The sequence below is a fragment of the Coenobita brevimanus genome, chromosome 29 (genome assembly GCF_032717465.1).
Source record: "Coenobita brevimanus isolate Jiangsu-jjx chromosome 29, ASM3271746v2, whole genome shotgun sequence".
In the NCBI taxonomy this organism is placed as follows: Eukaryota; Metazoa; Arthropoda; class Malacostraca; order Decapoda; family Coenobitidae; genus Coenobita; species Coenobita brevimanus.
This window is the reverse complement of record NC_136982.1, coordinates 38,421,763-38,446,762: the sequence shown is the minus strand read 5'-3', so window position 1 is coordinate 38,446,762 and position 25,000 is coordinate 38,421,763. Positions and strand designations below refer to the sequence as shown.

At 42.0% G+C, this 25,000-nt stretch overlaps 1 protein-coding gene across 1 annotated transcript in view; it reads right to left on the bottom strand.

The window, feature by feature from the left end:
- The window catches only part of LOC145395007 (transient receptor potential cation channel subfamily A member 1-like), a 128,434-nt gene that overhangs the window by 71,980 nt on the left and 31,454 nt on the right, over positions 1-25,000 (bottom strand). Inside the window, exons 4-6 of the mRNA XM_080268752.1 lie at positions 12,059-12,220; positions 8,136-8,417; positions 1,440-1,620 (exon numbers count right to left, since the gene is read on the bottom strand). Of these exons, the coding sequence (XP_080124878.1) occupies positions 1,440-1,620; positions 8,136-8,417; positions 12,059-12,220 (625 nt within the window). The remainder of the gene's footprint in view (positions 1-1,439; positions 1,621-8,135; positions 8,418-12,058; positions 12,221-25,000) is intronic.

The window sequence follows — 25,000 nt, the reverse complement described above, 5'->3', positions numbered from 1 at the left end:
GGTTAATGGGATATATTACTGTTTGAATCAATACTCTCTCTTTCACATTAAACACAAAAACGAACAAAAGAATGAGCGCTAAATGTACGTTTAACTTTCATCAGAGAGACTTTAGCAATTCATATTCCTCCAGTTTATTTTTAAGTATTTTTCTGACTTCAGGTTAGGTTGGGTTTGGTTAAATTATTAGCTACAGTTAAACTCGGTTAGGTTACGTTTAGTTAAACAGGACAGTCCCTTCCACCATTATGCTGAAGAATAAAAATGCTAGATCTGTCACAGCCTTACAGCTAAAAACAATGGGGAAATTGATTTAACAAGCAACATTTATTTACGGGTAATGCATTACAATATCAGTGGTTCATGGGCTACGCAAATACCAGTAAATGTCATTTTCAGGAAGGTGTCAAGAATGAAAGAATTTCAAGAATTAGTGAGGGGGCTTGGAATGTAACCCTTGCTAATTTGGTGGGGGTGGTTACTGTACTGTATGATACTGTGCAATACTGTAATCAATACAGTACTATACCAGAATCTGAAAAAATATAGAAATTTAAGTGTAATGAAACATTAGGCCTACAAGTCACAGATAACACTTCCTGGACTGCCGAGATGATTCCGGACATCTGCCGATCAATCAAAGATTTTCGAAAACGGGACTATTTCTCAAAACCACCGAAATGTCGGACCTACCGAATAATCAGCTGCCGAATAATAGGACTTCTACTGTATATATATATATATATATATATATATATATATATATATATATATATATATATATATATATATATATATATATATATATATATATATATATATATATATATAGATAGATAGATAGACAGATATGTATATATATAGATAGATATGTATATACAATATATATACTGTATATATATATATATATATATATATATATATATATATATATATATACACACACACACACACACACACACACATAAATTACTTGATAAAAATTGCAAGGCATCTCAATGTTCAATGAAGGACAGGAGAGTTAATGTGCAAATCTGCATATCTAGTTCTTCCTGTAAAAACATTACTACATTATGACACGGAACTGATCGTAAATATGTTTGACAATCTCTTTTCAGGCCTCTCTCAGTTCAGCTGCAGATGCAATCACTTTCTGTGTTAAAGTGGCTGACAAGCCTTAAAACCTCACTCTGATGATGTATTTCTAATTTTACTTAGGCTAATACCTGTACTAGGTTTTAATGAACTCAGGGAGGCCATTTTGTAGTAATAGGAATTAAGTTGGTTCTAACTCCTCCTATTTAATGAGTCTTCTGTATATTAGGTAAAATTATCTAGTGGTGGTAAGAACAAAGCAGAAAAGATGTCATTGGATAGAAGGAGTTATGTGCGAACTGGCAAAGCTGAATTACTGGATGAACTTTTGTCTCTAAGTATACCTGGTAGTTGAGATCCAAGACGTCCCTTATGGTGTCCATCTCAGTGAGGCAGCGGTGGTGTCCTGCCTTCGTGGCCAGCATGGTAGGTGGGACAGTGGAGTTATGGCCAGTATAGGAGGGTGCCAGCAGCCGACAACATTCGTAATGGCCATTCTCAGCAGCATAGTGCAGTGGCAGGAACCTGGCCGATATGCAGACAAGAATCTTAATAATCTCAGGCTATCAGTCAGTCAGCTAAATAAAACTATCTGGTGTTTGCTGAAATATTTTACAAGAGGTGTCCCAGTGATTAGTGGGTTAATGTTACCAGTATTAACAGTGAGGCTCTTGTGGCTCACTTTCACTTGAATAATAATGTCTGCCATTAGCTGAAAGAGAATACTAGAGTTTTAAAAACCAGGAAAGAGTTACTTGTTCCAGTATTAACACTGATGCTCCTAGCAGGCAAATAAAATAATATGGTCTTAGATTGTTACTGTTGCTTAATCCTAGTCAAGCATGGCCCAGCAGACCTGTCAACTGTACAGTAGGTAAACAACTATCCTTACGGGGCCATTCCATTATGTTCTCTGCACTGTTAACAATTCTGTGTCTTAGTGTGGCGTTTTTTTTTTTTTTTTTTTTTTTTTTTTTTAAATGTGTCAGACTCTGGGCATAGGCTTCACAGCCTGCTATCAAGGCCCAGCAGTCCTCCTACATACCATACACCTCTACATGTCACCACTTCGGCGCTAACACCCACCGTCCATATTGAATACATGGTAGGGTTGTCTCATACAGGACTGGTGTATTGGTATTAGAGGGGGTATTTTTACAACATGTCGGCGGATCTTCTGGCAGATCAGTAAAGCCTGATTTAATGAAATTCAACATAGGGGCGTAGAAGAAGTTGAGAGGCGGAAGAGAGAGTTATATGTACAAAGAAAGAGAGAGGTGAAAAGATTAGTAAGAGAGAGTAAGAAGAGAGTGGATGAGGAATTTGGAAGGAATTTGAGTGTAAAGTGGAGGGACTGTAAGAAAATGTTCTGGAAAGAGGTGAAAAGAGCAAGACAGGGTGGAAGTGAAGTTAGCAGGGGAGTGAAAGATAAAAATGGTAGATTACTAGTGGAGAAGGGAGAAAAAGTGAGCAGATGGAGAGAACACTTTAAGGAATTGTTGAACATAAAGGATGGAAGTAATGCGAGTATAAGTGGCTGGGGAATGGCTGGGAGAAGGAGGGAGGTGAGAAGACAGGAAGAAATCAGTAGGATAGAAGTTGTGGAAGCAATGAAGAAAGTTAAATCAGGGAAAGCCCCAGGAATTGATGGAGTATGTGGTGAAATGCTGAAGCATGGGGAAGAGATAGTAGTAGAATGGATGTGGAAGATGTGCAGATTGGCCTGGGAGGAAGGTAGAGTCCTGAAGGATTGGAAGTCAGGTATAATTATTCCCTTGTACAAAGGAAAAGGGGAAAAAGATGTGTGTGGTAATCATAGGGGCATTTGTCTTCTTAGTACAATAAGAAAAGTGTATGGTAGGATACTTATTGACAGAGTTAGAGAAAGAACAGAGAAATTAGTTGGAGAAGAACAGGGAGGCTTTAGGAAGGGAAGAGGTTGTGTAGATCAGATATTCATTCTTAGATCTTTAGTGGAAAAGTTTCTAGAGAAGGGAAGAAGTTGTATGCGGCTTTCATGGATTTGGAGAAAGCATATGACAGGGTGGATAGACATGGACTGTGGAAAGTGTTAAGAATATATGGAGTAGATGGGAAGTTGTTGAATGCTGTGAAGAGTATGTACGATGGTGCGAAGGCTGCAGTGCGTGTGGATGGTGAACTAAGTGGATTTTTCTCTTTGAAAGTTGGGTTGAAACAGGGATGTGTCATGTCTCCATGGCTGTTCAATCTGTACATGGATGGGGTAATAAAAGAGGTACAAGGTAGGGTAGTGGATGTTGGAGTGGCCCTGGTGAGAGAGGATAGTGTTTGGAAACTCCCTGTACTGTTGTTTGCAGATGATACTGTGTTGTTGAGTGAAGACGAAGAAGAGCTGCGAGGCTTGGTGGATGAGTTTGGGAGAGTGTGTAAGAAACGGAATCTAAAGGTGAATGTAGGGAAGAGTAAAGTGATGGTCTCTGAGAAAGGTGAAGTCAGTGAATGTACAGCGAGGTTGGATGGGGAGGAAATGGAAAATGTGAGTACGTTTAAGTACTTGGGTAGTGTGATGAGTAAGGATGGAGGTTTGGAGGGTGAAGTGCTTGAAAGGGTACAGCAGGGAAGAAAGGTTGCTGGTTCCTTGAAAGCAGTGATAAGAAACAGGGAAGTGAGCATGGAAGTGAAAAAGTTACTACATGACAGTATTGTGATACCAACTCTAACATACGGAAGAGAAGCTTGGACGCTGTTGGAAGGACACAAGTCAAGAGTGAGAGCAGTGGAAATGAGTTATTTAAGAGGAGCCTGTGGAGTCACATGGAGAGACAGGCTGACGAATGAGGATATAAAGGAGCGTTGTGGTGTGGATGTGGATGCGATAGGAAGCGTCAGGAGGAACACACTGAGGTGGTTTGGCCATGTGGAGAGGATGGAGGGTGAAAGACTGATGAAGAGAGTGTATGTGAGTGAGGTGGAGGGGGGAAGAGGGAGGGGGAGGCTGAGGATGAGATGGAGGGATGGGGTGGAGAGGTATATGAGAGAGGGGGGTGTGAGTTGGAAGCAGGGCAGTGAAATGGCGGGGGACAGGGCGACTTGGAGGCGATTTGTTTGTGGCCACCCCAAACGGGATTGAGGTGTCTGGTCTGGCAAATCCTTAAACTGTTCCCTGCACCAGCGGGGATTTGAACCTAGGTCCATTGCGACTACAGGCAACCTCTCTACCGACTGAGCCACTGCCTAGGCCTATTCTACTAGAGGGGTACGTGTCATCTTTGATTCCACCCAACCCAAATCTAGGTTGGTATTTGAGGAGGCTTGGGTGAGGTCCTGATCTACGCCAAGTTAGATGAACTTAGTCAGCTCTGTTTATGGATACCTCTGATGGGTGAATGCCAGAAGAGGGGACTTGTGCCTAGTGTTCAGACAAAGTTGTTGTACTGCCCTGTGCATGAAATGTCTGGAGGTAGGATTAGGTGAAGACGGTATGGGAATGTTTGTGTGGTGATTCTTTTTTGTGTCTAGCTGTGTTCTGTGGTTCTTGTCATATATAATGACAGGGGTGTTGTATGTCAGCACAGGCTGCCACAAAGAATTGTGTGCCTCTCATGTCAAGATATTCTCTAACAGGGAAGACATTGGTTTCAAAGTGTGAGTGAGCTGTGGGAGTGGTACTGGTGCAACCAGTAATGTTGCATAGGGAAATTGTTCAGTATGGTTTGGAAGGTGTTGTTGAGTGTTTGATAGGACAGAGGCCCATGCTGGAAGGCACAAGACACAGCTGATATTATGTACCGTTTGCTGAGTAGAAAGTGTATTTCTGTTTGTTGTCCAAGTCTGTCTCTATAATTTCCCAAAGCGTGCCGAGTCTGGGGATGTACTGCCTGTTGATGTTTTGTATATGGTTCTCAATGATGAGTCCAGTGTCAAATGTTACTCTAAGGATCTTAGTCCAGGGTGTGTGTGGCATAGGTACATTATTGAGTTTGATGTTAAGGGTGTACCTGTGCTCATGACTGCCTTTGATGAGTGTAGCAGTGGATCTGAGTGGAGTGATCATCAGCCCGTTATCTTCAAGTCATGTCTGATGTGTGCTGAGGTAGTTTTGTTGCTGTGGGCAGGCTGTGTCTGCGATGAGGTTTTAAATAAAATGAAATGCTGTAGTGGAGTTGATGTAGCCATGGTTAAAACTAAATGTACATGGGCACTGTAGTGATATGGACAAACTTCCGATTTTCTTATGACTTTATATAACACTTGACAAAGAATTTCCCTGTTTTTTTCTACACTGCACCTGGATGGCCTAGGTTATCATAGCTAACTCAGAAACGACTAAAAAAACTGAAGGTCTGCCTTCCCTTTATGCATGATAAAGTCTGAATCATACTATACAACTGTTTGGACTGTATCATTAAAACAGTGTGAGAGTGTGGTGGGAAAGTGCATGGCATTAGACAGACCCTATGGCAAAGCTGATTCCCAGGTTCCTGTCTGAGTAGCTTAATTTTCTCTGCAAAAGAAAGAAAGAGAGAGAGAGAGAGAGAGAGAGGGAGGGGGGAGGGAAGTGGGGGGTTCAAAATGAGAAGCTGGTGCAATAGGTGGAATGAAACTTAACATATTAATCACTAGTGTGGCTGAGATTTGATCCTCGGTGCACACACTCGAAATGCGCGCACATTACCACTGAGCCAAACAGAGGATCCCCATTTTGCCTACCAGCAGTGAGGCCATTTATAGAATCCATTACATCTCTCTTCTCTCCCCTTGGTGATTAATTTGGTGAGTTTCGAACAGACACGGTAACACTGCATCGGAGGCCACCATCGGGGATACTGTGGATCACACCTAACAGCTCATCCCCAGAATGTAAGGACAAGAATGCTACCAGCTAACCATGGAACAGCATCAAATTGCCAACCAAGCCTCGTCTCACATCCCTCCATTGCCACCAATGTAAAAACTGAGATGAAACTTAAATTAATCACAGTCCTGGCCAGGATTCTAACTCAGGCCCCTGCGCTCTAAATGTGCGCACGTTACCAATGAGCCAAACAGAGGATCTCCCACTTTACCTCCTGGCAATGCGGTCATTTATAGACCCCATTACATCCCTCTTTCCATTTATAGACCCCATTACATCCCTCTTTTCTCCCACTGATGATTCATTTGGTGAATTTCGAACACACATGGTAGCGTAGCATTGGAGGACGCCATTAGGGACACTGCAGACCACACTGATCGAACAGCTTATCCCCGGGATGTAATGGCCTGGATGCTGTCAGCTAACCAAGGTACAACATCAAATTGCCAACTACGCCTTGCCTCACATTCCATCACTGCCAACAATGTAATAACTGAAATGAAACTTAACAAATTAATCACTAGTGTGGCCAAGATTCGATCCCCAGTGCACATGGTCCAAATGCATGCACATTACCACTGAGCCAAAGAGAGGATCCTCACTTTGCGTACCAGCAATGTGGGCATTTACAGATCCCATTACACTGGAGAGGTGAAACATAACGTGGTTCATGATACTGTACTGCAACTTACAGTACGCCTGGAATATTGTGAGTGTTGTGGAGATGGCTCAGCCTGCTGGCAAGAAGAGTGCAAGTATTTTAGCTCACGATATTTCTAATCAACCATGTAATTCGTCCACCACCTAATCCTGTTTTGTTCCATCAAGAGAAGCCTGAGGCTAGACTACTCATTCCCTATATTTAAGGAGAGGGTAATCAGTCTCACTTATCCCTGAGTGGCATTTTGTAAGCAATAAACTCTGACCACCCCTTTACATGCTCAGTCTGGTTGAAGCACCTTAACCCACTAGACCACCTGGTATCATCTGGTTATATGGTTACCACCCAAATGGTTTTCTGGTTTACGTGAAATCATTTAGCCTGTCACTCAGTGTAGAGTCACCTGAAGGCAGCACTACATCCAGTGGGTGAATGGTGGGTGCTCCCACGTGTCAAAAAACATCAGTGAGCATAAACTGAAAGCAATATAAAGCAAGACATATTATAAGGGAAGTAGAAAATGATGCTGGGTAAACATCAGTAATGCTGTGCTAATTCCCACAAAATACAAGAATTCAGCAGATAAGAAGAAACAATACACCACAGTATAATATATTAACAGTGAGCCAATCCCATATTACCCTCTTTCAGTCACGAATAGGCTACTGCAGTCCAGTTCATTCAAGGGTGGTTAACCAGCTTACTTTCCCTGATGACCTTATGATCTACAAGCCTCCAGGTATACTCTTTAGGACTAAGCCAATGCAAGACTGGGGCATTCAAACCACTGGTTAATCTATCTATCTATCTACTGCCAGACACCCTAATCCCTTATGATATGGCCACAAACAAATTGCCTCTATGTCACCCAGTCTTCTGTCATTTGGCTGCCCTCCCTCCAGCTCACATCCCCCCTCTCCTATATACAGTTTCTCTCCACCCCATCCATCCATCGCATTCTTGGCCTCCACTTCCTACTTCCCCTTTCCATTTCACTCATACACTCTTCTAGTCAGTTTGTCATACTCCATCATCTCCACATGGCCAGACAATCTCAGAGTTTTCCCTTAACACTTTCAATCATATCCACATCAACACCACAACATTCTCCACTTCCTCATTAGTCTGTCTGTTTCACTGTGTAACTCCACATGCTCCTCTCAAATAACTCATTTCTACTGCTCTCACTCTTGCCCTGTGAACTTCCAACAGGGACAAACCTTCACTTCTGTATGTCAGAGTGGGGATCACAATACTGTTACGCAGGGATTTTTAAATTCCATGTTCACTTCCCTATTCTTTATCGCTGGTTTTCATGAACTGGAAACCTTTCTACCCTGCTGTTACCTTTCAAGCATTTCATCCTCTAAACTTACATTGTTAATCACCAGACTACCTAAGTACAGTAATTTAATGCTCCCAGATTCTCCATCTCCTCACCACATCTAGCCTCACTGTGCATTCTGTTACTGTATTTCATTTCTCTAACTACGGTACTAGATCAACATCTACAGCATTAGACAAAATTGTCCCAAACAATACCTCCTCTTGTCTTTACATCCAGGGTTAGCACCATGGTCTAGCAGCAGCCGTACCACCTGGCCATGTCCGCCCAGCGCTGCGTGGTGGAGAGGTGTCATACTTTTATGGTTCTTCGCACTGATTTCCAAGGTGGGGACATTATCTTGGGAGTGCAGCACAAATATGCTGCACAGGTTATGCAGGCCCTTCCTTGCTGCGATGTGGAGTGGTGTGTCCCCATTTTTGTCCCTGGCATTGATGTCCACACCACTCTCAAGCAGCAGGGATGGTATATTCCTGGCTCTGTAGTTGAATTTATAAAGGGTCTTATTAACATTTACTCCACTCTCAAGAAAAGAAGGATTCATAAAGGATCTTGCTAATATCTGCACCACTCTCAAGAAAGGATGTACAGCATTCAAAATGAATCTTATTAATAACCCATCTCCTTCATTCTCAAGCAATATTTAAGTATTCATGAAAGATGTTATTAACATTTACTTCACTCTCATGAAATATGTAAGTACTCTTCTCTCTCTTATTTCCATTCCTTCCCTAATAATTTATTAGGCTGTGGATATTTGATTTAAATACTCTGTTTTCATGATTTTTTATTTTTTGTAACAAATTACACATGCTATTGTATATCTATATTGAATTATTAAATAAATTGTCTTGACAAGACGAGAGAGAGAGAGAGAGAGAGAGAGAGAGAGAGATAAAGGGCATTATTCTGAGAGAGAGAAAGTAAATACGGGAATGACAAAGGAGCATCCTTTTCAGTGAGGAGATTAGGTATAAACTTAGTCCCTCTTCTCTCTCTTATTCTCCATTCCCTCCCTCCTCTGTCGGAGAGAGAGAGAGAGAGAGAGAGAGAGAGAGAAAATTGATGATACAGTAATCACATGATCTTTGCCAATGCCTTGGTAAATAAAGGCAGTTTCTCCCGGACAATGACCTACTGTACCTCAGTCACCGTGGGTGGTGGGCAGGTTGCTAATTTAATAATGTATTTAATTATACCAATATATATTTTACAGTAATTCCCACAAATATATGCAAATGATTTGCGCTAGTGCTTTGCGACACTGCACAAGCTAAATATTAGATTGTGCACTTGCGCAAATTACAAATAATAGAAAATAATAATAATATATAAGAGTAAGTACAGTAGTTATGCTGTTTTATTTAAATATCTCAATATTTTTCAGTAATTCCCAAAAATATATGCAAATGGTTTGCGCTTGCGCTTTGTGACATTGCGCAAGCTAAATATTTGTCAGATTCCGCATTTGCGCTTGTGCAAGGTAGTGAACTGTGGCTTGCGCTTTGCGCTTGCGCAAGGTCCTTCTTCGTTCGCGCTGCCCACCGCTGGTATTATTATATACTGTATTATTATACCATTTGATTAATGCAGTGAAGTTATAACACAGTACAGTGCTGCAATGGAAGTCAAAACAGTTTAAAAACCATTCATGCAATCCGGACTAATGTCTGATATATTTGAAAAAGCCTGGATTAGCAGAGGGAAGTCCGGATGTTGCTTTTATCGGAGTTTCGTATTTTTCGGAATGGTTTGGGCCCCAATTAGTCCGTTATAATGAGGTCTTACTGTAATAATAATAATAATAATAATAACAATAATAATAATCCATCCATCATCCATTTCTATGTTGCTCCACGAGAAGCTTAGGAACCCGGGGCTAGGCAAGTAGGTTCTGATATTTAAGATGAATGAATAATAATAATATTAATAAATAATAATAATAATCATCATCCATCCATCCATCATCCGATCCTACATTGCCCCGTGAGGAGCATAGTAGTCCGGGGCTAAGCAGTTGGAATAATAATTAATAATGTCAACATTTCGCTCCAGTCAACAGACAACTGGAAGATCCCCAGTTCGACTCTTATATGTTGGTCAGACTCTTGGACAAAATCTATTTCCCATGGCTAATATTTATTCAGCATTATAACAAATAACACTGACCACTGTGGGTTGTTAGGCAAGGGAAGACTGAGACACCAGAAAACTGATATCTGCCTTAACGGACTTCATTTAGTTCACTGGCATTAATCTAAGCATTTATCTGTGGTAGAGGCAGAAGGTGAGTAGAATCCATTTGTTACAAGTGTACTGTTTGCAGCATAAGTCCTACTGCCTCTCCTGCTTCCCTCCCCTTGCACTTTGAATTTCAGTACTATGAGTAATAACACTGGTCAGAAAAAGAAAAAGTTTTTGCACATTCTTTAGATGATTTTCAATGACCACATGGAAAACAGAAATTCCCAACAGTAGACTTGGACAAAAGTTCGTCAACTACTTCACTCTGTGTTTCACACCTGGGGCTATTATTCTTCCTGTCCTATCATATTGAGCATCATTTACAGCCTGATCAACATCTCTATCTATCTATCTATTGCCAGACGCCATAATCCCGTAAGGGATGGCCATTTGCTGAGTTATTTGTTTTACTGGGATTAACCCTGGAGAGGAAAAGCGGGTCAAAAAGGCCCCGGGCAACTGCACAAAGCATCATTTTTCGCATTCATGCAGTTAGGTGGGCCGCTACCTGGTGGGTTGGCCTAAGTCGATGGTGAGTGGAGGTGCTGCTCTGATCCCTCCCACATTCTTGGCAACAGCAAGTCTGCTGGGGATGAAAATGACCCCATTTTACCTGATAAATACTTTTTATTTTCTTCACTACCTTGCCAATTTCTGCCTTACAGCACAGGGTAATAGAGTCTGGTTTATGATACTCACAGGCAACTCAGCCAGATGTTTGTGCCACGTGATACAACTTGACATAATGATTTTTGTGGCATTTACATCAACAGTAAGACCTCACTATAACGGACTAATTGGGGCCCAAGCCATTCCAAAAAAAGCAAAATTCCGATCAAAGCAACATCCAGACTTCCCCCTGCTAATCCGGACTTTTTCCGACATACCAGACATTATGCACCAATGGTTTTTAAACTGTTTTGACTACCACTGCAGTACTGTAATGTGTTATACTTTAACTATGGTACATTAATCAATCAAAAGGTATAATATATATAATAATACACCACTGTACTCTGATAAACATTTTTTTTTTTTTTTTTTTTTTTTACCTTATTGTAAAGAACATAGCTGAAGTGGTCAGGCAGTCCAGACTGCTTCAGGCTTTATCGGACATTTTCCGATACATTGAAATTAAGTCCGGTAGTTCCTCGACTCTGATAAAGGCAAATTCCGGTCTACTGAAGACCATTATATCGTGGTTTTACTGTATTGCATTCCGATTCCCTTTTTTCTATGGTAGCAGTGTTCTTAGATATGGGGACATGCATACAGATTTTCGTGCCGATCCCTGTATATTTAGGTACCCCTACGAATTTTTAAAAAAGGGAGATGATTTTTTGAGGTAAAAAAACTTACCCTATTTTAATTTCTTTCCCGTTTGGCTCCCATGGGCACTACAGGGCCTAGACTCCTACCACAAGGACGTCCACCCTTCCCCTCCATACCATCCAAGAGGCAGCCCACTCAGGAAACTTTAAGTTTTTTTTTTTTACTATATTCACTTTTTTACATCACTTATTTTAGTAAAAAATTTGAACAAAATACTAAATATCATGCGATTTTCATAAACTTTTTACCTTGTATTAAGGGATAGTTGCTTGAATTTTGGACTTGTGTAAACAAAGTCTCTGACCGCAACTTTACGAACACTTTATTTCTAAATTTGCTGGACCACATTCGGCACCAGGTTACCTTTAAAAACATGATTTTGAAGGTTACCTATGAAGGGTTAATATACAAAACCCCCCTCTGCCTGCCTCTCCCCTCCCCACCTCTCTCACACTCTGAGCTTAGGAATATTAGACAGTAGAGGAAAGTGACAAGTATAGAAGGTGAGATACATTAGATAACTTTCGTTGTCAACTGCACATACCTGGTCTCATCTTGTGAGTACTTGGTGGCCAGAACATGAAGCAGAGATGACCCGTCCTCGTCCACACACGAGACATCCTCACGCTCCACGATCAGTTTTTTACACAGGTTGAAATTTTTCTGGGCAACTGCTTCCCGTAGTGACTTATACTCTCCAACTTCCCTAAAGCAGATAAAACAGTCTGGATACTATTCTCATAAACCTGGGGTCAATAATACTTTTAGACATCTTGCACTGCAAGCCATGGTTTGATTGCTTTCAACTGACAGAACTGGATCATGTCTACAACTTTAACAGTACTAGCAACATAGGCCAGTCTCCAGCTACATCATCTATATGCCAGCCTCCCCCCCTCCACGGGGATCTAAACCACTCATGAAGAACCATCCTCTTCAAGTGTACCACCTCCTCACCATGAAGGGTTGGCCATCCATGAGAAATCCAATCTACTACTCATATGTGGTATATCTGGCTGCATACTTAAGGCTGAAAGTTAATATACTGTTGTGTCCTCGTCCCACACTGCCACATGCTCCAATAGCAGCAGCGCAGTATAGGAAGGACATTGCCCAGTGAGTTGTTCTTAGCCTTCTTCTTGTGGTTAGCCTCAGGTGTGGTAAATAAATACAGTAATCCCTCCAATATCCAACGTAATAGAGCCATAGGCAGGTCCGGATAGTGGTCCTGTCTGGATATTGGGCCCCAGCTTATGGACTTGTACTTATGGACCCTAACTCTGAAAAACACCTATACAACTCCCTCTGGACATGCATTGCACCTATTTAAGACCCAAATCACACCAATAAGGGACATAAAAGACTGAAATAAATGCAAAAGAACCATAAAATGAGGTTTTAGAGGTGAGTTTATACAATATTAAACATTCTGGGTACCTACAAGTCCCTTGCTCCTGGACTGGTTTGAACCGCCAGTTTGCAGTCCACAGTTAATCCTCTGCACTCTAAATTCTAATTTCTTAACACTGCACAACACTGTAAATTCCTGTGTGTTCTAGTGGCAAGGTATTGCAGTTTATTCACTGTTTACTCACAAAAAACAAGCACCTGTGGCTTGCACTGTTATGAGTATCTGCTCTCCATCGGAGTTAAGCTGTGACTGTTGATGTTGGTGCCTGGTGGAGTAACAGAGTTGCCAGATCGCAACAGCCACATTACCAATCTCCTCAACTTTCATTGTCAAATATAACTTTTCATTACCAAATTCGTAAAGCTAGCATATATTCTTCGCTAATTATATATACAAGTGGAAATACATGTAATCACCCTCCTTATAACTAACACCATGTTGATTATTTTCACACTATGTAGGGTAGCAGATTAATCAGAGAGAGCAAACAATCCACCATCTCCATCCTGTGTATCCTCATACATGTGAAAAATCCATTTGGTAATGCATTATTCTAATTCATTACCAAACGAATTTTTCATTACCAAATTGGCCCACACTTGGTAATGAAAAATACCAAATGGCAACCTGACAAGGGAGGGGGGAGGGGGAGGAAGGAAGGGGTGAAGGGACCATGGTGTAACAGCTGTTTGGCACCAGGCGGGAATTTCAAATTATGGGAGGGAAAAAAGTCAGATTTTTTCGAATTTTTTGCGGTTTTTGGCCCATTTTGGGAATATTGGATCCCAGGAGGATTATGTCCGGTTAGTGGGGATGTTCGGATATTGGGCGTTCGGATATTAGAGGGATTACTGTACTGGCTTCTTAACCCCTAGGATACGCAATTTGATCGACCGAACTTCCCTGAAAACCTGTACAGTACATGAAGCCGATTTTTCAGCTCTTACAGAATTAAAATGTTTTATGCCAAAGGTTTAGAGCTTGAATTTACACACCTTATGCCACAAACCAGAGCACTCTAGACCAACTGGTTATTGAGCTATAGCCTGTCAAAGATCATAAAAAACTGACACTGGAAACCCTTGCATATAGGAAGAGGAAAAAAAAAAAAAATTGCGCCAACATTAATTTGGGTATTATAGAATGAAAGATCTTGATTTTACACACCAGACAATGTACATATCATATGTCAAATGTTTACCAAGTAGCCACAGCAAGAAAGTAGCTGGAGGTGGAGGGAGTATGAAGGGGTACAGTAAATCAGCTTTACAGAGTTGGTAGGAGGAGCTGTGAGTCCAGTTACAAGTGACGGAGGGGAAGAGGGAACAAAGGGTTTGGGGTAGAGGTAAGTGGCAAGAGGGCGGTGGGGGAATCACCCCCCCCCCACCACGGGTAGCAGCCTGGATCCTCCCCCCCCCCTTCCCTACTCAGGACTTAGTTCTCATTGGTTTGCATCGATATATGTCACAATAGGGCCGAAGCCTAGTGTTCGCAGTTATTTACAAAGGCTCCTCTATCGATCCAATCAGCAGGGTTGCCAAGTTGCACCCAGCTCTACCCGCAGAAACCCAACTGAAAACCAGCCCAACACCAATAATTATTTTAAAAATCCTCTTATTATGCGAAATCAGTGTTTTATAAAAATAATTCATGATCATCATCACTGTGTTCTTTGCTGTGTACATTACGTCATATGTGAAATTTGCTAACATCATTTTGTTTGATGTGAAATCATTAAAACACATTTTATGTCTTTGCATATACATGTAATTATGCTCTAACATGAAGAGTGTCTTCAACTATTTCATGTTACAGTCTGTTTATTAATTTACTTTTCACTAAATTATATTGAGAGAAAACCCTCTCTACTGCGGCACTGCTTGCTGGCAACGATAGCAGGGATAAAACAAAACTGCCTAATTCTTGGAAGTCCCTCTCTCTGCACGAATCAGTATGGTTATATAGTTATCCAGAACTGCTCTGGATCTCTCATGGGCTGCACCCACTGGTCCCTATGGGAATATTAGAGGGTCTCTCTCTCTCTCTGCTGTATGTTTAAACAACTCTCTCTCTCTCTCTCCCTCTCTCTCAGCATTTTGTCATGATGTGGTTTAACTCCAAACTAGCCCAAAAAACAGCGTCAGTTTTCAAACCAGCCCCCCAAAAACGCAACCCGCAACCAGTAAAATTTGCCCGCGGAAGAGCTTCAAAACCAGCCCAATCTGGCAGGAAACTGCGACTTTGGCAACCCTGCCTATTAGGCATCAAGGGAAATTCTGGAAAAGGATTGATTGATTCTAATAGTACATTCGGGGTTAAGTCTGTTGTCTTTATTTTCCAAATAATTAAACTTAATGCTTGCCAACTACACTTTACTGTTTTCACAAGCACCAGAGCTATACAATTTTCACAAACTGCACTGACACTGAACTAAACTCAAACTGAACTAAGACGAAAGTGACTGCCCAAGGCTCTTCCACCTCCTTCCCTACTTCTCACAGTTCTAGTACCCTCTCGAAGAGCAACAGTTACTAACTCGGAGACATCCAAAATATCCAGAGTTTTCTTTCATGTATATGTAACACTCTAAATTATTTAGCATTCAAACTGAGATAAAATTACATGGTAGCGCTCAAGACTGGAATGTCACACGGCCATATTGCAGAACTTCTGCCTATCAGAATTCTTTTATTCCCCGAACTGCATCTCTCTAGAAGTTGCTTCCCCAGAGTTGTTTCCTCCCAAACTTCAACCTTCAGCAGTTTAAGTCCAACTGTTACAAATATCTTATGAATGGAAGATGCCAGTAATCTGGTGTATGGTTTATTTACTTTCTTTTTATTCATTTTTTCCCTAAAAAATTAACAATCACAAAAATAAAACATTACAGAGAAAAAGAGCATAAAATTTAATGCTAAACTTTACATTACAGAGAAAAAGAGCATAAAATTTAATGCATAACTTTACAAAATAACTCCATTCACAATGGCAGTGACAAGAAACAGGGAAGCAAGCATGGATGTGAAAAAGTTACTACATGACAGTATTGTGATACCAACTCTAACTAGTGAAGCTTGGACGTTCTTGGAAGGACACAAGTCAAGAGTGAGAGCAGTGGAAATGAGTTATTTAAGAGGAACATGTGGAGTCACATGGAGAGACAGGCTGACGAATGAGGATATAAAGGAGCGTTGTGGTGTGGATGTGGATGTGATAGGAAGCGTTAGGAGGAACACACTGAGGTGGTTTGGCCATGTGGAGAGGATGGAGGGTGAAAGACTGACGAAAAGAGTGTATGTGAGTGAGGTGGAGGGGGGAAGAGGGAGGGGGAGGCCGAGGATGAGATGGAGGGATAGGGTGGAGAGGTATACGAGAGAGGGGGGTGTGAGTTGGGAGCAGGGCAGTGAAATGGCGGGGGACAGGGTGACTTGGAGGCGATTTGTTTGTGGCCACCCCAAATGGGATTGAGGCGTCTGGCAATAGATAGATAGATAGATAGAATAAACTTAAAAAGGAAGTCATATATAGTGAGTCTAAAAGTGGTCAGATTTGACCTGTGACCTTTCCTTCAAGGTCATCTTCAAGGTTTCTATGAGAGACAGACCCTATGTTTGTATAAAAAACAATCAGAAAGTCATATCCAGGGTGTCTATATGTGGTCAGATTTGATCTGTGACCCTTTTTCAAGGTCAACTTGAAGGTTGAAAGCGAATGTTCTCTTACATCTTTGTTTCTCGGAGAGATAGATCCTGCTTGTTTGAGTACCTACGTCTTATCTTAACCCGCCCCGTCCCGACGACGTATGGGTACGTCACCACGATTTGCATTTGCCAGTCCCGGCGACGTACCAGTACGTCGTGCAATTGCAAGGTACCTCATTTGCACAATTTTCAATTTTCGCACGTGATTTTTCGTATGTATACACGGGACACCTTCCTCTATTCCTGTACAAGATACCAAGCAGGGACAATGCCTTACACTGCATAACCTCCCCCCTCCCCCCCTCACGCCATTGTCTTGGCAAAGGACCTGTTACCAGTGACCTGGCTAGTAAAGTTATTCAGGGCCAGAGTGATTCCCCAATCGATGACAATGTGGAGGACAATGTTTACATAGCATTAGAAGAAGAAACAGCCAGAAATAATGATCAGGTAGTGTGGCAAAAATAGGTCAGGTATGGTGATTAGTTAGTGAGTGAAACAATGCTTATAATACCTTTATTACTGCTTGAAAACCAATATACTGTCATACTACATATACATTCGTACCAAGTAAATAAATAAATACCGTTTATGAGTGGATAAAATAGTTACCCTCCCATAGAACTCGTTTTCTTTGGTGCCAGCATGTTAGAAAACCCACTCAGGTAAGGAGGAACTCCTACCTGGATTGGGCACTTTAAACCTCAGGTGAGCGATTTCTCTATGAATTTTCGATGTTTCTCACCAAAAGCGAAGGTTTTAGCCAAAAAAAAAAAAAATTGAAAATACCTCGGGACTGGGGGATGTCGGAGGTGCGGAAAACCTCGGGACGTGACGGGTTAAAGTCCTAGAAACTATATGAACACCGAGTTCATTTAAGTTTACTGTTAACTGAAAAGATATATAAGAATAGCAACTATAACAACAGTAACAACATGCTCAAAACAACTTGACAAACCTGTTTAACTGTTCTCTATACAACTGATTTTGTTGCACTAGCACAATATAGTAAACGATTCATCACTTTTTTTTTTTCTTCGAAGTGGAATACAGTCCCCTCTCTGGAACTAATTGTTACTACTGAGGTAAGTGAGGGCAGAAAGTACATCAACTGAAGAAATTCAAATGTCAGTCAGAAGGAAGTCAGAGCAGGGTTGGCACTAAAGTGGTTACCCACCCGGGTTTTTTCAGTAAAACCCAATTGAAAAAAAAAACACTATTTTACCCACTTTACTGGGTTTTTAAAAATAACGTATTTAATAACAAATTCAGTTTTATTTGGTTAAATAGTTGTATTTTTGCACACAATATCAGAAGTAAATAATGGCTACTTAATCATATTCTGTTTCACTGGTTAAAAAAAAAACAATATCGCCAAGTATTTATAATAAACTATCTTGGCAGCATAATCTTAACGATTTAAAAAAAAAAAAAAGCTTATTACATTTCTCATCACCAACACAAGTAAAACATGCTCTTTGCAAATATGAATGTTGTTCTTTGATTTTTTCCAAACTATTCATAATACTTCTATTTTTCTAATAGGTTTTATAACCATTATCTTTTTCTTTTGAAATGATAATATTTTTGTGTCACAGTAAATTATGGTTCTTATGTTACCCAACTTATAGGCTATAGCAAAAGTACTTTTTTTTTTTTTTATAAGAATGCAATTCTTTGCCTCAGTGATAAAATAAAAATGACACTTCACTTCTAAATGACTTACCAACATGAAATAATAATATTTCCTGAAAAATAATAACATCATTCCTTATGGCAATTTCAAAAAATCAGGTCAAATTTTTCTTCATCTTAAGAATATTTTTACATTGCTTTCCTTCTCAGCAGATTCAGTTTTTATACATCCTGATGTAATGTGGTGAATACAAACTTTACAGCCAGCACCACCTGTCTCTAATTTTGAAAGTTTTGAAATTAGTGGGGTAAATTTGTTATATAACAGTAATCATTACTGGAGTTAACTTATACTACCATATGTGTTGTCTCATATCATTACCAAATATCAATAATTCTATAGAAATACGGTACATTATAACAATAGTTTTCTGTTTAAAATAGATGTATTTTATAGGCTTAGATATTTGGTTACAAAAGCTATTACAGTATTACTGGTACTGTTAATAAAATGAAGTATAGAGCCACAGGGGGCGACCCAACACTCCTACAAGGAGCCCAGAGATGAATAATGACAGCGCGCCAAGACTCGGGACGACAACGGCATAAGTCTGCCCGGGCCGTGCATCCCAATGATCCGGAGCTCGTCCGCCACCACCATAGAAGGAATACCAGACTACCTTCTGGGCGAGCCTTCCCCACCCAACATCGGGGTGGAGCTGTTTCTCCAGCTCCTGCCAGCATCCCTGAGACAGCCTGTAGCTGCTCAACCCTCCTGAAGGAGGCGGCCTGTAGCTGCTCTGAGGGAAATAAGGAGAAGGCCTGTAGCCGTTCCCACCTTTGTCAGGAGATAGCCTGTAGCCGCTTAACCCTCCTGAAGGAGACGGCCTGTAGCCGCTCAACCCTCCTGAAGGAGACGGCCTGTAGCCGCTCAACCCTCCTGAAGGAGACGGCCTGTAGCCGCTCAACCTTCCAGAAGGAGACGGCCTGTAGCCACTCTGAGGGAAATCAGGAGACAGCCTGCAGCCGCTCCCACCTTCGTCAAGAGACGGCCTGTAGCTGCTCTGAAGGTGCCATTCTCGAGACGGCCTGTAGCCGCTCTGAGGGAAATCAGGAGACGACCTGCAGCCGCTCCCACCTTTGTCAGGAGACGGCCTGTAGCCACTCTAAAGGTGCCCTCCCCGAGACAGCCTGTAGCTGCTCAGCCCTCCTGAAGGAGATGGCCTGTAGCCGCTCTGAGGGGAATCAGAGATGGCCTGCAGACACTCCCGCCTTCGTCAGGAGACGGCCTGTAGCCGCTCTGAAGTTGCCCTTCCCAAGACGGCCTGTAGCCGCTCAGCCCTCCTGAAGGAGACGGCCTGTAGCCACTCTGAGGGAAATCAGGAGACAGCCTGCAGCTGCTCCCACCTTCATCAGGAGACGGCCTGTAGCCGCTCCGAAGGTGCCTTTGGGTCTGCTGGTAGCTGCTCCCTTACCCAGGCCACAGCCAGTAGCCGGGCCTTGCGACGGCCTGTAGCCGCACCCCTAGAAGGCCACGGCCAGTAGCCGGGCCCTACAGCAGGAGACAGCCTGTAGCCGCTCCTCCGTCAGGAGCTGACTCCTGTTCTCCCACCCACGACTCAGAGGGAGTCCCCAGCCTGGAGGTGTACTGGAGAGGCCCCATGACTTCCCCCGGCCTCTTCTCCTGGCAACCAGCTCTGGAGAAGACCCACCTGAAGGACTCCGATGTAGGCCGGTGCCGCAGCCCCTTTCTGACGGCGCCGCTGAGCACCGGAGACCGCAGCCCTCGGGAACCCCAGACTGTCCCCAGGACCCCCGGGCGGGATCTCCCCACACCCCGACACTGGAGATCTTCGTCCTCCATCAGGCGCCTGAGCGAGAAGTTCAGGCAGCTGTTCGGCCCCAGCCCTGAGGGTCGTACTCCCGCCCCCAGCCCTGAAAGCGCGGGGCCCTTCGCCACCCGCAGCCCCGGAAGAGAGAGGACGCCCTGCGCGCGTTCCCGTGGCCTCTGGATGCAGTGGCCCCCGGTGGAACCCAGCCCCGTTAGTAGTAAGGCTGTGACACCTCTGCCGCCCTTGTACCTGACCGCCACGACGCCCAGATCAGAAAGGAGTAACAGTGATAGCACAGTGTCCGTGACTCAGTGACATGAAGGCAGAGCAGTGAGCTGACCACATAATGGAAGTCAGTAAGAAAGCACCAGTGGTAACATCAAAGTGGTGGAGTGAGTAAAAGTGACAGGGCAACCATGAACGCGGACAAGTAGTGAGATACGGGTCTGTTGTAGTGAATACGCTACCATCTGATAACACCTCCTAATATTAAAACCGTACACAGACCACAGTGCTAAAATAACATTTACCAGCAGTGAAACAGTACCAGCTACTCCATGAATATATAAAACCTGGACTTCCTATAACCAATAATACAGAAACCTCTGCCCCCAAAGTGCTATTCATTTTGACCCGAGCAGTATCCTGCGTGATGCTGATAACCCATATCTAGACATAAGAGTTGAAATTGTCCATTGTATTTGTATCCGTGACATCTATACCTGTTCCACTGTCCAACTTAGTAATACACGTGTAAGGTTGTTGGCCTGAGTTTTTGTGTCCTGCCTCTCTCCTATTTGTCTAAGCTCCAGTCTAGAAAGAGAACCCAGCTACACACTAGGCATTTAAGGGACGGGAAGTTGACCCTTAAAACTCCTAGCATTACAGTTAAGATGATGTGTGAAATCACTTATGCAACAGTACTTCCAATAGTAATTATTTAGAAGATTGAGAAATGCAAGTATAAAATTACCAAAGAAAGGAAAGTAGCAAGGCAAATGACTCCTTCTCCTACTATTGTGCAGTGTGGACTGATCTTTGTCAGCTCATGAGTTGTGCAGTGCTCTCAAGCCACTCATGTTGAAGCATGTTTTGCTGTGTAGCAGGCAGCCCAAGGATATCAGGCAAACAGGTCAAGACATGATTGTGTTCATTTCCCTCATTCAAATAATTGTGTGAAAAATAAGATTTTATTGGGCTATTCATAATTATGTATAGCGGAAACATTATTTTATTTAAATTTAAGGTGGGTGGGGACGCTCACCATCCACTCACTCAATGTAGTGCTGCTGTCGGGTGTCTGCCCTTTCCTCTCCTCCATTCTTCTTTCCTTCCATCCTCTTCTGTCTTTCTTTCCTTTGTTCTTTCCTTGTCCTTCTGCCTATGGGTGACTTTACACTCCCTCTTCTGCCTTTCTTTCCTTCATTCTTTCCTCGTCCTTTTGCCTGTGGGTGACCCTACACTGACTGACAAGCCAAATGGTTTCCTGTAAACCAGGATACAATTTAGTACTCTGGGTGGGAACCATATAACCAAATTTTGGTGCCTTGTGGTTTAGTGGGTAATTATTGCACTCCAATCGGATTGAGCCGGTGAAGGTTTATATCCAAGGGCTGGTTGGGGCTGACTGCTCATGTATTGCCACTCACGAATGAGTGAGGCTGGTCACTCTCATCTTAAATGTCTGGACCAAATACCTAGCCCCGGGCTACTACGCTCCTTATGGGGCAATGTAAGATTGGATGATAGATGGATGGATAAGATAAACTTTGAAATAACCCACTTTTGTCCAGTTTTGGGGGTATTTTGTGAAAAAAAAAAGAGAAAAAAGAAAAAACCCAGGTAGGTTGGGCTTAAAAAAAAAAAAGTGGGTTTTTTGCCAACCCTGAGTCAGAGGGGGGAAGTGATAGAGCAGGGTTTCTTAACCTTTTCCGACCTCAGCACCCCCCTTGTAATAAGGTCTCAATCCAGCACCCCTCTACATCTGGTTACTGGGACTGCAGCTGCTACACTACTGCAGGGTTAAAGTAAAGTGAAGTACTGCCTGACAGTTTATTTTATACTGTCTCAAAAAAAAAAAAAAAAAAAAAAAAAAAAAAAAAAGCCAATACTAAGCAAATCCAGTAAGAAAAAATATAATGCAGCATTTACCAGCACCCCCTAAAATTGATTTCAGCACCCTCTGGGGGTGCTAGCACCCCAGGTTAAGAAACACTGACAGAGGAACAGAGCTGGAATTGTCTACGGTGGGGAAAGAAAGAAGAAATTGCTATTGAGCCATAAGAGGGGAAAAGAGGAGGGAAGAAGAAGGATGAAGTAAAGTTGTTAGAAAGGTTTTTGGCAAGGTGGCAAGGTGCCAACTGCCAGAAAGAGCAGGAAGAATTTGATTCAGAGTCAAGAATATTTAGTATAAATGAAAAGACAGTATTCTTAGTACAGCAGAGAACGGATTAGTACGATTCTGGGCAGAAACATAAAGGAGAGGGGATTTAGGGGCAGATGACATTGGTATCTTTTGTAGGCCTCCTCCTTGTGGACTACGGTACTTAAACATGCGTGATTACCCCCTCCCCCCCTTTTTGTCAGAGGAAAAGAGAAAGGAAAGAGTGACTGCGACAGGAGCGAGCTAGTGAATAAATGAATGAGTGGTAGGCGAGTGAGTGAATGAGTGGGTGGGTATGGAGTAACTGAAAAAATGAGTACTAACTAGGAGGAAGCTAGTGAGTGAATAAATGAGAGGTGAGCATGGATGCCTGCTTTGGGGGGGGGAGAGGGAGTCAGTTGCCCCCTCTGAATCTTTAGTGGGGGAGCAAACCATTTTCTTTTTTTTTTTGCCCCCACAGTATCTCAGCGTAAACTGACTGCTGGTACGCTATGCAGTACTAACAACAGTAATTAAATTTGAATCCATAATATGCTACGGTGTGGTCTCCTTCACAAGAGTTTCCCAAGACTCTCTAATCAGGTACGGTACTCATAACAGTGACGTCGTTAAGAATCTCTAAGATAAATCTGAGGTGATACAGATATAGCCTAATTACTTTTTCTTTCTAACTCTGATGCATCGTTTCTTTTTGGAACTCACTCCATGTGGTGGCCAAATGGCAGAAGAGCCTGCAGTTATCGTTCTTTAACCCCTTAACCGTGGGCTTGTTTTGCTTTGACTTGCGGCTCCCGTGGGCATATTTGCTCTCCAACAGACTCTCTAAAAATATTTGCCAAAAATCAGTTATTAGTCCTAGAATATTAAAATCACATATGCACATGGCACATACCTTCAGCTTTCTCCTGGGGTGTTTGTTGAGCCTTCGTCGAGTACCGTAGGACTTGTGGAGACCTCTGAAGTTGGGTAACGAAGTCTCCACTTTACACATCCCGACACCCCGTAATATGATTACCACAGCCTGATATTATCACTAGAAACACTATTCTATGATTCTCAAATAGTTTGGAATCCATACTCCCCCCAAAAAAAAACACACTGTGAAAGCAATGAAAATTACGAGCGCGTATATGACCTTTCCTCTTGCGATCGTTCGCCGCCGGTGTACTGTCATTTATTATTCATAAAATCCCTCACACTTTATATTTCTATTACTATATAACACTTACCCGGTATATATATCTACAGTCTTTATCCATAAGTTTCCTTCAGTAATACCGGTAGTAGTTTACTGTCACTGTAGGAATTCAATTTCTCTTTCAGTACAATACGTACCATTCACTTTCTCGTCCTATATACTAGCGTTGAGAGTGAATGTCACTTTCACCTTCACTTTCATAACTCATAGTATTCATACATGCTAGAGTGAAACTTTCACTTTCATTACTCCTAGCATATATACTCGTATTCTTATAATACTACTCATTTACATTTCTATTTATGTTCTCTATTTTATTTACATTTCTATTTTATTTACACTGTGTTAGGCACTGTCACTTGCAGAAACTTATAAAACTATTTTCCACTGTTCACTTATATTTACATTCATTGCTTTCACTTGCTGTTTACACATTATTTACATTTCCACTTGCACTGTTTTACTCACCAGAAAGATCGCAGTCACTCTCTATCATTTGTCAGCCCTTTACCTCTTTGCACACGAGGTTTAGTAGGGGGTAGAGGTCACAGGGCCCTTTGCACGGGGCTAAAAAGCGGAGGAATTTGGCAGGCGTGAATCCGACGTACTTTCACCTTGAAAGACGCCAGTAAACTGATACTGGTGGCCTGCCTAGGGAGAGTGCAATACTGCAAACGTCAGCCTTGTGAGAGCTGCTAATACATAGCTATGAAATGATTGGCAGGAAATCTAGAGAATACATAATAAATTAGGTAGTTCCAGGTGAATGTAAATATCACTTAGGCTTCTCCCTTCCCTCCTTATATATATTTTTATTACAAGAATAGATTATACAGCATATTTCAAGGGGAAATAAACAGCAAAAATTAGCGAACGAGTGCATGTGAGGTGTTGTCAGGTGATAATTAGCCAATTCCAGGTGTATGGCACTATCACTTACCTTATTTCTTTTTTGTATATATTATTTTGGTATAAGAATAGGGCATAGGGCTTATTTCAATGGATGAAATCACTGGAAAATTCCAGGGAAGATTTACTTAGCATAGGTGTGGTGGCCTGCAATAATTAGGTAGTTGCAGGTGAATGTAAATATCACTTAGGTTTCTCCCTTCCTTCCTTATATATATTTTTATTACGAGAATAGATTATACGGCATATTTCAAGGGGAAATAAACAGTGAAAATTAGCAAATGAGTGCACGTGAGGTGTTGTCAGGTGATAATTAGCCAATTCCAGGTGCATGGCACTCTCACTTACTTTATTTCTTTTTTGTATATATTATCTGGTATAAGAATAGGGCATAGGGCTTATTTCAATGGATGAAAT